The following is a 14,310-nucleotide window of genomic DNA, read 5'->3' as shown; positions in this document are numbered from 1 at the left end:
TGTGGTTAACCCCTTGCTACTCGGTAAAAATTATATAGTCGCCATCTTGTGATCACATACCAGGCTAGACTCCCTAAGCTTCTCCCAGTAACCAAGGTGACATATGCAATTCCGCTACCCAGAGACAGAAAAACTACATTTCCCATGAGCCCGTTTCAGTCCTCGCAGGGAAACAGCACAACTGGCCTAGCGCAGGGATTGGCTGGTGTCTCAGTTCCCCTCATTGCCCCGCCCCCTACCGCGATCAGGCCGAGAACTACCTATCCCGTGAGCCCTTGGGCCCGCGCTTGCGCGCGGCTGAGCCGGTTCTTCCTAGCCCCCCTGCCGGTGCCGGGAGAGGTAGGGAGAGGGCGGGGGGAAGGAAGAGGAGGCGGGATTCGGGAGCTGCGCTGGCTGCGGCCTGGCACGAAAGGGGCGGCCCTGGCGGAGCTGTGAGACCCAGCGGCCCCCGGTGACTATGGACCCGGCCGAGGCAGTGCTGCAGGAGAAGGCGCTCAAGTTTATGGTGAGGAGGAGGCGCGGGCCGGGGAGCAGCGGCGTTAGCGGCGGCGGCGGGAGTAGCAGCCGCGTCGTTCTCGGCTGCGGCTTGGGCCTGGACCGCTCGCCTGGGGTCCGGGGGCGGCAGTGGCTGGACGGGTCCGGGCAGGCCGGGAGCTGGGGGCCTGGGCCCGGGGCTCGGGAGTAGCAGCTCCGCCATCTTGTGGAGGAGAGTCCCAGTGACAGCGGGGTCCTGACTGAGGGGGGCTGCCAGTGGCGCGCGAGGGGCGACGGAGGGGAAGGGGAGAGCGGGCCAGTTCCTGGGGAAATGGAAGGTCGCGGAGGCTGGGCGGGAGCGGGCAGGGGCCGTTGTCGGTCCTGCGGCGCCGGCGGCTCTCGGCCGCTGCGGGGGAGGACAGGTATTTGGGGGCGAGTGCGGGGCGGAGCGGGAAGGGCCGGAAGCCAGCGGCCGAGGGGCTCCCGGGGCGGGGGCGGAGGGCCGCTAGAGACGAGGGCACCGGGACTGGGGAGGCCTGAGCCAGCGAAAGAGGAACCGAGCAACGAGTTGCTCTCCCGCTTTGCAATGGACGAGAGGTGGGGGGTGGGGGTGGGGGCTGATATTGTAACGGAACAAGTTGATGATCTCTAAGTAGTGGGACGGAATTGACGAGAACAAGGTCGGGGGCAGAGGAGAGTTTAGAGACTACTAAGGTTTGGGGCAAATGCCTGCTTCGTGGGAGGAAAGGCAAGGAAGGTTAGGACAGTCTCAGAAAGGAGTGGGTCGTGGAGAGTCTCCCTAAGTGTTGCAGAGTGAATTAGTGAGATGGGAATGCGGGAGTGGAGAGGGGGTGGCAGATGCTGAAGAAAAAGGAGTGGGACAGTGGAATGGGAAAAGTGATATTAGATCTTTTTAGCCATTAGAGGGTATGGGATATGGGGTTCTTTGTTTCATATTTCTTTAACTTTGTGTCATACTTGTGCTTTGGTAGTGTTTAGTTAATTTTGAGTAAGTTTAGCATTTGAGGCTTTTTAATCCGATTGTCTTTGGCTATCCCACGAACAAAACTTCACATGTTGACATCAGACTTTGTAGTTAGTGCTGGCCAGTGCTAATGGAAAAGAATACACCTAGACTTTATCTGAGTTTACCAGTTGGTCTTTAGGAAATCAGTACTATTTACTTAAGTTTCTAATTTCTCCAGAATTGAGTTTGGAACAATGATAGCCCCTAACCTCGTTCTTTGAATGAATGGTTGGTATTTCCAGTGTTATTGCCTGGAATACAGTAACGACTACAAACTTAAATAACTACTAACTTAGTTAATATCAGGCCAAAACAATCTAACTGTTTTGTTTCCAAGAATGCATTCTAAGTGATTTGTAACATTTGGTGAAAGTTCATTTGATGGGAATACTTTTACTCATCAGAATTAAAAATTTATTAAGAACATAGAAATCAGTTGTTTGAAGTGTCTCTTTGAATTAATACTCAAAGTTTAAATACTGTTATCAGGTATATAAAAGTCTTTGATTTAGGAGGTAGCATAGGGTAGTGAAAGTTAGAGGATATTGAAGTCCTGGCTCTTCTACTTACTACCGTTTTGACTTTGGACAATCCCATCTGTATAGTGAGAAAAGGTTGGACTAGATGCACACCCAGTCCTCTTTCTATTCTAAATCTGTGATCATTTTATTTTTACTTTACAAGGCAGGAATTATTCATATACACATATGGACAGCTTCTAGTTTTTAAAGTTGGTGGTCACTTTCTATTTTATACTTAGAGGATAGAATCTTTCTATCAACTTAAGACATTTTTACCAGATTTATGGAATAATATAATTTACAGATCACAAACACGTATTATGAGATCATCTACTTTAGACAGCAGTGCAAGAACATTCTCTACTACTTGGTCTCAGTTGTATACCGAGGACTTAGTCATGTTTGAGTTGTGCCACCTGAGTTAAGTTAAACTTCTAAATCTGAATTAGAGTTGACCATATCTTATTTTATACCTGTCAGGGTGTCACTTCCCATAGGGATAATAAGCCCTATGGACAACTTCTGATACTTTTCTTTTGGCGCTACTATTCATAGCTTTTGTCTGGAATGAAGCCGAAGTAGTCACCAAGAGAGATACTAGAGGCATACTTTAAATGCTAGAGCAGATGACTGAGATCTAGACATTTAGTGTTCTGGTTGAGGTCTGTAGAAGTCTTTTACATGGATCTGGGTAAGTCAACTTCTCTTTGACCTCATTTTCCTATTTATGAGGTCTTTGTTTACTTGTGTTTATTTATGAGCTCTCTTAGTGACTCTGTGTTTACAGAATCTTGAATAATGTGAGTGTATTAGATATGAACTTAATCACCAGTGTTCTGCATACTAGAATTAGAGGGAGAGGTCTATAGAAGAGTCAAATAACCTGACTTCAAATTTTTGCTCTGTCATCTACTGTGGAACCTTAGGCTAGAAGTCAGTTTTTGAGCCTCTCTTGTCTTTATGTGTAAAGTAGAGAGCTAGACTAAATCTCTAAGGTGTCTTCCAGCCCAGAAATCCTGTAGTTTCTGTGGTGTCACTTTAACTTTGAGTGATCCACAGTGCTTGGCACAAAGTAGATACTTAATAAATACTTCTTGACTTGATTGGAAGGGTAGTTTTGGCACAGATGAAAGACAGTTTCACACTGTGTTAGCTAAGAAATTTGTTACTCCAAAAGAACTAAAATACAAATAGATTCAAGAAATGTGTAGATAAATTTATGGGTGATCTATAATGTGTTGTTTAGAATGTATTATTAAATGTTTGGAGGACACCTGTAACCTTGTGAAGTTAAAGCCAAGAACAACAATCACACTATTCCACAAAACAACTCCTATGGCACCATCAGAATATTGGTTTGTGTGTATTTGGGGCATAATTTAAATTCAGTGAGACTGTCTTATTCTTCCCTGTTATCTCCTGCATGGTGTTTGTTTATATCAATCAAGGAGACTGACTAACTGTGAAGAATGTTTATTGACCTTGGTAGATAGTAGCTAGCATTTATATAGTACTTTAAAGCTTGCAAAGTGTTTTATAAATATCATCTTATCTAATCCTCACAACAATCCTGGGAGGTAGGTGCTATTATTATTCCCATTTAACAGATGAAGAAACTGAGGCTGACAAAGGTTAAGTGCCTTGTTTAGGATTACACAACTAGTAAGGATCCCTGACTCTAGGTCCAACACTCTATCCTGGTAGTCTCAAATACTCTTCACTGGGTAATCAGTACATAAAAAGAACCTCCTTTTAACTAAAGTTTATTTGCAATATCTAGATTTGTTTTTCCTCCCTCATTCCTTTTCCCAAATTATGAGTTATTTCAGACCACTTTTGCACAGATTTTGTAGTTTGCATATTTTAATAGTTAAAATTTTGCCCCCGAAGGTAAAAATGACATTTTTACACAAATGTTACACAAATTTTAAGCTATGAACATATTTTATAGAAGATTAATTACAAGAAAACTTTATCTGTGTTCTTGATTTTGAATTAGTTGTGCCTTATCTGAGATCTAGACTGAGTTTTAACTTTGCTTGCTTTATGAAAGAGATGAATGTGAATGCCAGAGATGAATAATATAAAGAAGGTTATAGAGCACATGTTTAACCCATTTGAGGAAACATTGTTTTAAAGCACATTAGAAGTACTAGATTATATCAAAACTAATAATGGTTTTGTTAGGGGTCATTATTTATTGATCATAGCAGATCCCCAGGTATTTTTGCCCACAGTTTGTTAGAGGAAAAAAGACCCTTTAAAGAAATATATAACGGGGCTGGAAAAGTTGCAAAGAAGGACAGTTGACATAGAGTATGAGATCATTGATTTAGAGCTGTAATGGAACTTTGAGTTCATAGAATCTATCTTTGTGGCCTCTCACCTCCTTTATTTTACAAATGAGAAAATTGAGCATCCTTTAATGTTAGGTGACTTGGGTCATACAGCTAGAATGTGTGCCTGAGGTGGGATCTGAAAATAATCAAAGAAACAGAGGACAAACTTTTTAAAAGTTAGGCCTGGAAAGACATAGGCTAAGAAAAGGTTAAGAATGACTTTTAAAAATTGTGCAGGTTATGAATAGGGTGAATATGAAGAAGTTCACTAAATCCCCAAACATTGAACTAGAAATACTGCTTAAAGCTTGAATGAAGTCATTTTATGACAAGTAGAGCGAGTATATAATTAGGGCAATTATCACTCCAGGAAGTAATAAAGATATAAAGAAATTCAAGAAAGATTTAGATAAATTTGTGGTTAACTAAACTCGAACGGCATATTAGAGAAATTAGGAATGTTTTGTAACCTCTGTTGGTTGAGGCCCTGAAAAGCAGTCATGCTCTCCTACATATCTTTAGTTCCGTTATCAGAGGGGATACTAAGATTAGTGGATTTCTGATGTGATGTCCATTCTGTGAGGCTAGGGATGGGTTTTTTAGGTGTCTTGATATTCTTAGTGCACAGTAATTTGCACATACTGGGTTCAAATTACTTTTAAAAAAGCAATGATGGTTACATTTTGTTACAGTAGTGGTTCTTCAGGTGTGCTTTTACTGACACCAACCACTTAGAAGCCTGACTTTAACCAGATGAAACGAGATTGAACTTTCCCCCACTTAAGTTACTTTTCTGTCGGTTGAGTGATGGATTTCATTCCATACACACAGCATTTTATTGTTTTGTTTTGTTATAGTTTTAATTGTGTGGTTTTTAAAAAAACATATTGCTCCAAGGAAACATGCAAAAGTTGTGGCTTTTTTAATGAGCACACTTCAATGACTGTTGGAGATATTACAGCTGCTATTGGTGTGGGTAATTAAATCCTAATCCAGGGATTAGTCACACCCACAGTGAAACAGGATCCTGTTGCATGTGATTGTAAAGGAAAGGGAAATGCAAAGGAAAGTACTGCAGAAAATGAAAAACAATGCCCAGAACTCAAACTATTTTTGCAAACAGCCTAATTAATTCTCAGAAAATAAGCAATGATCTTCAGAGGGACTTGACACCTGGAAGGGTTGTTATTGATTCCTCTAACATACTCCAGGTTTTGTACTGCCATGACCAGTGGTTTTTCTTCATAGCAGGGGTTAGCTATTTTGTTTCTAGACCTCTGGCTGATCTTCCAACTTCAGGATTGGCAAAAGGTAATTTTTACTTATGAAACTCACCTTTTCATTCAAAGCTATGCCAAAATTGTTGTCAGAAGGTAAGGCTGTAATATCTGGACATCTTCATAAGACTAAAATACCCCCCCACACACACACACATACCAAAGTCGTGTCCCTATTGAAGGAATGATGAACTGAGTTATGCTGAAAAGCAGAAATATTCTAGAGTTACAGAACTTCCCAAAGGGAGTTCCATATAGTATTATGACCTTGTACTATGCCACATGTAATGAAATGTTAAGAGATTTAACCAGTAGATGGGGTTAAATGTGCTCAAGAGGCTTGAGAACTCACCTCATTTAAACTCCATTGAAAACATGCTCTGTAATAAAAGCCAGATTTGGAAAAATGGACTTCATCAAAAGCACGCTTCATATCCAGTGTAATAAGTGTGGTTTTATGATGAAGAATTAAAAAATATATCAAAATCTTGTGAACCTTCTAATTAAGATCCTCTCCAATTCCCTACTCTCAAAGTTGGGGGGAGGGGAAGAAAAGAAAAAAAGACAAATATATATTGACAAGCAAATGCTAAGTCACTTTCTACCCTTTTATATGAAGTCTTCTGATTCTCAGAAACTGTCTTCTATCTCAAACTACTTGTATTTAAATACTTTGTTTTTATTTTCTTTATATTTACTCTATGTAAGCTTGTATTTGTCCTTGTTTTCTTTCCTGTTAGAATGTAAGCTTTTTGTGGGTTAGAATTGTTTCATTGATTGTATTTGTATCCCTAGTGCCTAATATCGTACCTGCCGTGTATTAAATGCTTAATTTATACTTGCTGATTGATTGATCATCAAAAATTATGAAGATAGTCATCCTTGCTGATTCCCTTTTTTATTCATTTGTTTGATTTATGTCCACTTACTATGTCTGTTTTAAATAAATCTTGACAAATATCATTGAGAAATTGAGTCACATTTTTCCTACTCTTTATAGTTTTCATTTAATATCCAGATTTTTTTTATTACTAAAGTGGAAAAACATATAGAAAAAACAATATATTCTTTCATAAACTCATGTCCTCCAAAATGTTTAGAAAATACATCTGTATTACTTTTAAATTTTAGTTATGTCCAGAAACTTGGGAAATAGAAGAAAAGATTGTTTTTCCTTGTTAAAGAAGTCACAAGATCACTAAAAGCTTTATTCATATGAGTCCAATCTTATAATAACCTGTGAAACGCAGTTGTCATTGTTGCAAATCTTTTTGTAAAACAAAGGGATTCCTAATTTCCAGTTATTTGAAAACAGTGTGTGATGCATAGCCCTTCTGTGTTGCTTACCAAAACTTCTACCTTTGTGGATGAAGCCCAGAAAAGTATAAGTACATCTTAAGGTTTGACAATGTGGTCTTCATTCTAACTTTTTTTTTTTGGCAATTGGGGTTAAGTGACTTGCCTAGGGTCACACAGCTAGTAAGTGTCAAGTATCTGGTCTGGGGTCGGATTTGAACTCAGGTCCTCCTGACAGCAGGGCCAGTGCTCTATCCACTGTACTACCTAGTTGCCCCTTCACTCTAATTTTTGAAGTGGTCATAATTGCTGTCATGACCATGGAGAATAACAGCTCTCAGGAATTCGTGCCATCTATACCTTCTTAACTAGTCAGGGAAGAAATATTTTTTCCTTGGATAGCTGTATAGAGTTCTCCAATATTTGAAGAACCCAGGGCATGGTGCAAAATTTTAAAGATTTCACTTTTCTAACAAGAAAAAATGAAAAAGTTGATTGTGGTAACTGTCTGTCTTCTATTGCTGGTATGAACCTCATTAGAATTCTTTTTTAGTTGCAGTACAGCAACTCCTTGAAGGCAGAGACCTTGTTTTACTCATCTTTGCATCTCCCCTAGTGCCAGGTAGCATAGAGTACCTTGCACGTTTTGGGTTCTTTAGTTTAATTTCGCAGATATCTTAAGTGTCACTGTATACTAGGCACCTTGGATGCAAAGAGACAGAGACATCGCCTGCTCTTGATGAGTTTACATTCTCCTAGTGGACTACATGTACACAAATAGATGAAAAGGTAATTTTAGTGTGTCTGTATATGTGTATATGTCTAAGCTGTGGGTATATGCATATTTGAATATGTATCTATGTTGTGTATGTGTATAGACACACAGTATATATTAAAAGGTAGTTTGAGGAGGGAAGAAGACACTAACAATCGAGGGTAGAGGGTGGGAGAAAGAGGTTCATAGAGGGAGTGGTACCTAAACTGAACCTTGAAGAAATAAATAGTCTGAAATGCAGACACAAGAGAAGTGCATTATAGGCGTAGACTTCACTTATGAGAATGCTCACAGGTAAACAGCATGAGTAAGGGAGCAACATAGGATCACAGCATCATAGAACAAGAACTGGCAGGGACCGCAGAAGTCTTTAGTCCACCTTCACCTTCTTCCTTGAGACTTAGAGAGGCTCAGTGACTTGCTCAAGGTAGTAAGTAGCCAAACTAGGATTTCAACCCAAATCATCTGTCTTCAAATCTAAGAAGATTGGCAGCTATATGGAGGATGAATAGATGAGGGAAAATATTGGAAGCTGAGAGACTAATTGGCTATTGATCTAATCCTAGAGGTGATAAGGCATCATATAGAGTGGTAGCTATGATGAAAAAGGGAGAAATGTTGAGGTAGAATTGACAGAAGTTAGCAATAAGGTGGATGAGACAGAGGGAAGATCAAGGTGGTACCAACATTATTAATCTACCTAACTAGGATGAAGATGATACTTTCAACAGAAATGGGGAAGTTTAGGGGGAAAGTGAGGATTTAGGGGAATATTAGTTCTATTATTCACTCTGGATCTCCAGGATTGCACAACAATAGGTCCCTGCCCAATGGTTATTTTTTTGGGCCCTCCAGGCTCTGAGTGAATATAAATAGTAACTGTTTCTCTTTTGGCCAGCAACCCTGAGGGTCTTCCCCTCCCAGTTTGATTTTTTTTTTTAATTAAAGGGGCCTTCCTTTGACTCACTTCTTAAAGAGGCCTATTCACTGAGTGGATGTTGCCTCACTCGAAGTGAGAACCTGAAAAGACCTTAGCTTAAAAGAGCCAAGGTATCCCACTACATCCTGGGTTGTCCCGATCTGTATCTGGCCACTGGACCCAGATGGCTCTGGAGGAGAAAGTAAGGATGGTGACTTTGCACAGCCCTGCCTCACTCAAATCAGAGTCAATTGCAAGTCATATCATCGTCTCCCTGATGTTGTGGTCCTCTTTGAGAACAAAGGACAAACCACACAACCACAAGTTCCATTATGGACATGTTTGAGATGCCAGTGAGACATTGAGGTGGAAATATTTAAAGGCAGCTCGCTTGCACTCCCCCCCCCCCACATATACATATATACACACATATATGTATGTATGTGTGTGTGTGTGTGTATATAAAATCATCTGTGTAGAAATAATTGAACCAAAGGGAGTAGATAAGATCACCAAAGGAGATTATCGGCACAAAGCCTTTGGGAGGATAACCTTGCTTAGGGGACCTGGATATAGATGAGCTAGCAAGGATGTTGGAGCAGGCAGGTTCATACAGCTGGAAGGGCATTGAATTGAATCTGTTTTATATCAGATATTGATGCTTTTTCAACATCTTACAGCTATTCTATGATGGTATGATTGGTGAGGTTAGAGTAGGTGGTATATGGATGGATTAGTTCCTTATTGTTATTGATGTGAAGACCAGGTGTAAGGTAAGCTTTATCTTATTAAAACTTCTATTCAGTTATGATTAAAGGTCTTAAAAAGGGTGAAAATACTGGTTTTTAGTTGCCTGTGAAACTTTCATCTCAAAGGATTGTGTCATTAGAAGTTCTAGAAACAGTCATCTAGGGATTGCAGTATGGATGAATAGATTGATTAGGTGCTTGAGCATACACAGCCACACCCACACCAGTCATGACCTAGAACAACACTGCATAGTTGGCATATGGCTTCTCTGGTGGGGATTCTTAACCTTTTTTTGTATCGTAGACCTGTTTGAGTCTTGTGAAACTTGTATTTTTAAATACATAAAATAAAATTCATAGGATTATATTATTTTATTAAATAGTTATAAAATATATTTTAAAGAAAGTACAAGTTCAAATACCCCATCAACCAACACCTCATCCAAGTGCTATTGATCATTAGTTGGCCCAGCAGTACATCACTGACGGTTGGGGCTCAGAATTTAGTTACTTTATTAAAACTGAAGCAATGCTCATCTGAAGCTTTTGGGGGTGGATGGGCAGCAGGAAATGCAAATCATTGTTTTCCTCTGAAGTTAGACTACTTTTTACAAAGGAAAGATAAAAAACTCAAAGGACTGTGAGCATTTCCTGAACTAGGTGTAGGTTGGATGGCAGGAAAATGACCAGAGCATGCTGATGAGCAAGGAAGAGGGATGAGGCTGTCCTTTTTGAGCAGAGACTTTAGGCTGGCTTCAAGTTTACATTGGAGTGGCTGATAGCAAAAGGACAGTGACCACAGAAGTGTGGCAAGCCCTATTTAAACATAGTTTTAGCACTGGTGATAACCTTCTAAAATAGAGCCCAAAGCACTTGGCACAAAGAAATGAGACAAATACGAAAGTTCTTTGCAAATTATGAGATACACTTATGATTGTTGCAAGGTTTTAATATGACAGAAGAATTCATGTAGTGTCCTGAAGTTCATGTATAGCCAGTGCAGAACTTTTGCTTTTCCTGCTCTGCATGATCCTGTTTGTTTACAGACTCCCCTCCCAGATTTCTGATTCCATGATGGCAGGGATCTAATTGTGATTATCTCTGCATCCTTCATGCCACCTCCCCCAATTCCTAGAATAGTGTTATGTATGTAGTAGGGACTCAATAAGGGGTTGCCTATTTTCCTAAAATTACCTACTGTGTATTTTGTATGTACTTATACATGAACTCCTAACCTCCTCTCTTTCCCACACAGAATTGTAAGTTCCTTGAGGGCAGGGAATATTTCATTTTTGTCCTTGTATCCCTAGTACAGTGCCTGACACATAGCAGATGCTTAGTAAATGCTAAATGAGTGAACTTGATCAATACTTAATTCCATAAGTATTTAGTAAGGCCCTGCTTTGTACAAGGAGCTATTTTCTATACATACCTCAGTTCACTATGTTTTTATTGCTTGCTATTCAAACAGAAAACAAGAGTAGGTGCCCATTTAGGATACTGTTGTAGCAGTTCTGTGAGAAATGTTTTGAAAGCTCTTTTAACAAGTCTGTGCTAGTGACCTGATTATTGTGTTTGCGGCTTTCTTTTGCAGTGTTCTGAGAGCTTGTCAGCAAAATATGAAGTAGACCTTGTGGCAGTGAAAGATGGAAAAGAGTGACTTAACAGCATTTGTATGGTCCTAGTGGCCTTGATTTTGTTTGATATTGAGCCTTGAGGCTTTAAATAAAGGAAGCAAGAGAGTAGGAAGATGGGAAATAGATTATATATTACTTTAAAAAATGTGTCTTCAAGGGGGTATATATAACACCACCCTCATTAAGAGTAAATAATTATCTAATTACTACAGTATTTTGAGTTTGGCTTTAAGATAATTGAAATGATCTTTAACCTTGTTACAGGAAAGTTTATCTAGAGAAAAAGAATGTATGAATTCAGATTTCTTTAGAAGCTTTTATTAACTAACCAACCGCACCAAAGACATCCAAAATTTTAAGGAGACAAATTTATCATTGATTTAAGGTTCAACATGCCAACTATAATAAACATTAGCTCTGGGCCAAATATGTGAAAGAGATTTATTTTTTATATTCTAAATATATCCTCTGGCCCATTTTAAAATCAATGTGTATAGTAGATTCATGCTCATCTGATAAATATAAAGTATAACCTTAATATTTTAAATGATTATAGGGTTTTATGGTTGTATGTTTGTTTCAATGTTTTAATGTTCATTGACTGTATTTCACTCCAATATTTTAAGGATCTATACACCTTCATCAGTGTGGATATTCTGTGGGTACCTCATAGAGATTTAGTTGATTGTATTAGAAAAAAGCTATTATTTCTGAACAAATTTCACTGCCTTACAGGGTTTATGAATCAGGAAGACTAGAGTTCTAATCATTTTTAAAAAACTTATAACTATGTATGTTTTTTATAAACTTATGTATGTATGTTTTTTATAAACCCATAACTACTTTAAACTTATAACTATGTATGACTGGGCAAAACACTTAATCTCTCTGGGTCTCAGGTTTCTCATCTGTAAAATGAGGGAGTTAGACTTGGCCTCCAAGGTCCCCTCCAGTTCTAAATTTATGGTCCTATAAACATTATTTTTGTGGTAAAATGTGATTTGTCTTATGATGATATGATTTGTAATCATCATTTTCTAGGAACATATTTGAGGGAGTCAGATGAGAACTACCTATAATATGGTTTGCCCAGTGTTGGAATGAGTTATTGGCTGCTGATGCTAATTGTGTTCCATGTTACTTTCATTTGATTCCTAATGGTAATTATGTTATGAAATGAGACTAAGGTTCCCCAAACCCTAGCCAATTAATTTAATTTGATTCACTCCAGTATAGTTTGGAAAAGATAATTTCTAGTCAGAAAAAAATTAATATATTACTAGAAACTATTTAAACAAATCACAGATAATTAGTTGTAATAATAATGATAAATAATCTACCTCATTCCTTTTTCTGTCTAGCCATTAAATTTGTAATCATTTGCATGACATACTTTTGCATGTTGGCAGATAGAAAAGGGTTTTTTCTTTTAAAGATTTTTTTGTTGATATCTTTGATTTTTAAATCACCTTTATTTCCAGATGTTTCCTTCCTTTTCCCTCCCCAGAGAGTCATTCCTTGTAACAAAGACTTTTTGAAGAGAAGGAGAAGGTGATTTGGCAAAACTGACCAATTTATTAGCTTCCTTTGATAGTTTATGTATTCTTCCATACCCATAGTCTGCCACTTCTGCAAGGGGAAGGGAGGTAATTAAACCAATCAAATTACTTAGAAAAAATAGACTATGTCTTTAAAGGCTCCTCATTCCTTTCCATATTCATACATTAGAGTTTGAAAGTCAAAGTGGATAACTAGCATTTCATTAATGAATTGAAGAATGAAAACTCTTTTCCTTGGGTTCCCACTCTTGATTATGAGCAGTCATCTAAATCTGATGCTTTTTTATGATGTCTAAATTCTTATGTGCACATGCTATTGGATGTTAAAAAACTAGGAGAGTTTTATATTATAGCTGTCCTCAGCCAGCTTTTAAAATGTTTTATAACATTCTCAAGTTTCTAAGTGTTTTCAAATTAAATCTTGTGAATTTTAAAAAAAATATGCACATACAGAGTTAGCACTAGGCATTAATCGCTTATTAAAGAATTGTGGAAATTGTTCATTTCCTCATTTGGACCCTCATTTCTTTCAATGTGTCTTGAAAATGTAGCTACCCATTACCACATTGCATGGTTTTGCCTAACCATTTTTTCTTTGTTGAAAAGGAGGATTCTTTTGAGGGAGGAGGTATTGAAAGAAAAGGGGTATATTGATAAATGTATTGGGGTAAGAATAAAAAGCATCAATAAAACTTTTAAAAATGTAGCTACAGCATATAACTATACATTGTATGATCAACTGAGACTTTGATTAAATGTCTTATAAATTATACTATATAAGCTTGCATAGGATAGTAGATTTTTTTTCACAAAGAAGCTGCTTCAAATGGTTTTGTTAAGTGTACGAATGTTTCTGATGATTATCTTTTTAATTAAAATGAGAAATCTTTGTTTAAAGTGGCATTCGTTTTTTACGGCCTGTTACAGTCTCCGTAACAATCATTTCTTAAGTCTGAACGTTTTATTTCCAGGAATCCATTTATATAAAACTATGTTTAGACTTAATTAAGGAACGATTCTTACAAAGCTTGTAAATAGCCGGGAAAAAAGGGACCGAAAATAAAACTGACATTCACACTTAACAAAATGATTGTAACAAGGTATGTAATATGCTATAAAAATACAATAAAGCCCTTTTTATAAGAGTTCATATTTTTCCATGCTTGTTTTCAAAGGTATTTAAGAAAAATATCAAAGCTCTACAAAGTGACATCTGTGTTGCAGAATGGACTAGTGACAAGTTCAGTTGTTTTTAATTGACAACACAAAGAACTGTACCTGTTGTGTTTGTCTGGATTGTGTTTAAAGTGTTTTACATTCAGTTTGTGTTGAATTTAGACTTTATGCCGTTGCATCTTGAGGAAGGAACTACTAGGAATCAGAAGTACTGGGTTTTAATTCTGGCTCTTCTAAGAACACCAGCCATGTGACTCCTTGGGCAGAGGCACTTCTCTTTAAAGTCTTAATTTCCTGGCTTAGAAAATAAAAATAATAAGACATTCTGTGACAAATTATGATTCAATGCAGTGAACATTTTTTTAGAGTTATTTAACACATTATAAAATTTATTAGTCAATCAATAAGCATTTATTATTACATGAAAGATACTTACTGGGAAGATACAGAGTAAACAAAGTCAGTATCTGTCCTTAAGGAGTTTACATTTTACTGGAAGGCTACAATATGAGTAGATAAGTAAATATAAAGTAATTTGAGGGGTATATGGAGAGCAATAAC

General features: G+C 37.9%; 1 protein-coding gene across 4 annotated transcripts in view; it reads left to right on the top strand.

The window, feature by feature from the left end:
• Positions 1-292: 292 nt before the first annotated feature.
• Positions 293-14,310, top strand: part of BTRC (beta-transducin repeat containing E3 ubiquitin protein ligase) — a 193,904-nt gene continuing 179,886 nt past the window's right edge. For 3 of the 4 annotated variants that reach the window (XM_020966967.2, XM_020966949.2, XM_078151096.1), the window contains exon 1: positions 293-505. In XM_020966967.2, the coding sequence (XP_020822626.1) occupies positions 458-505 (48 nt within the window). In that variant the 5' untranslated portion in view covers positions 293-457. The remainder of the gene's footprint in view (positions 506-14,310) is intronic. The other variant, XM_020966957.2, reaches the window with a different exon arrangement.

This window comes from Phascolarctos cinereus, unplaced genomic scaffold, assembly GCF_003287225.1.
Source record: "Phascolarctos cinereus isolate Bilbo 61053 unplaced genomic scaffold, phaCin_HiC Scaffold_3;HRSCAF=262, whole genome shotgun sequence".
Lineage (NCBI taxonomy): Eukaryota > Metazoa > Chordata > Mammalia > Diprotodontia > Phascolarctidae > Phascolarctos > Phascolarctos cinereus.
Note: the sequence above shows the minus strand (reverse complement) of the source record. Positions and strands in the feature narration are given on the sequence as shown.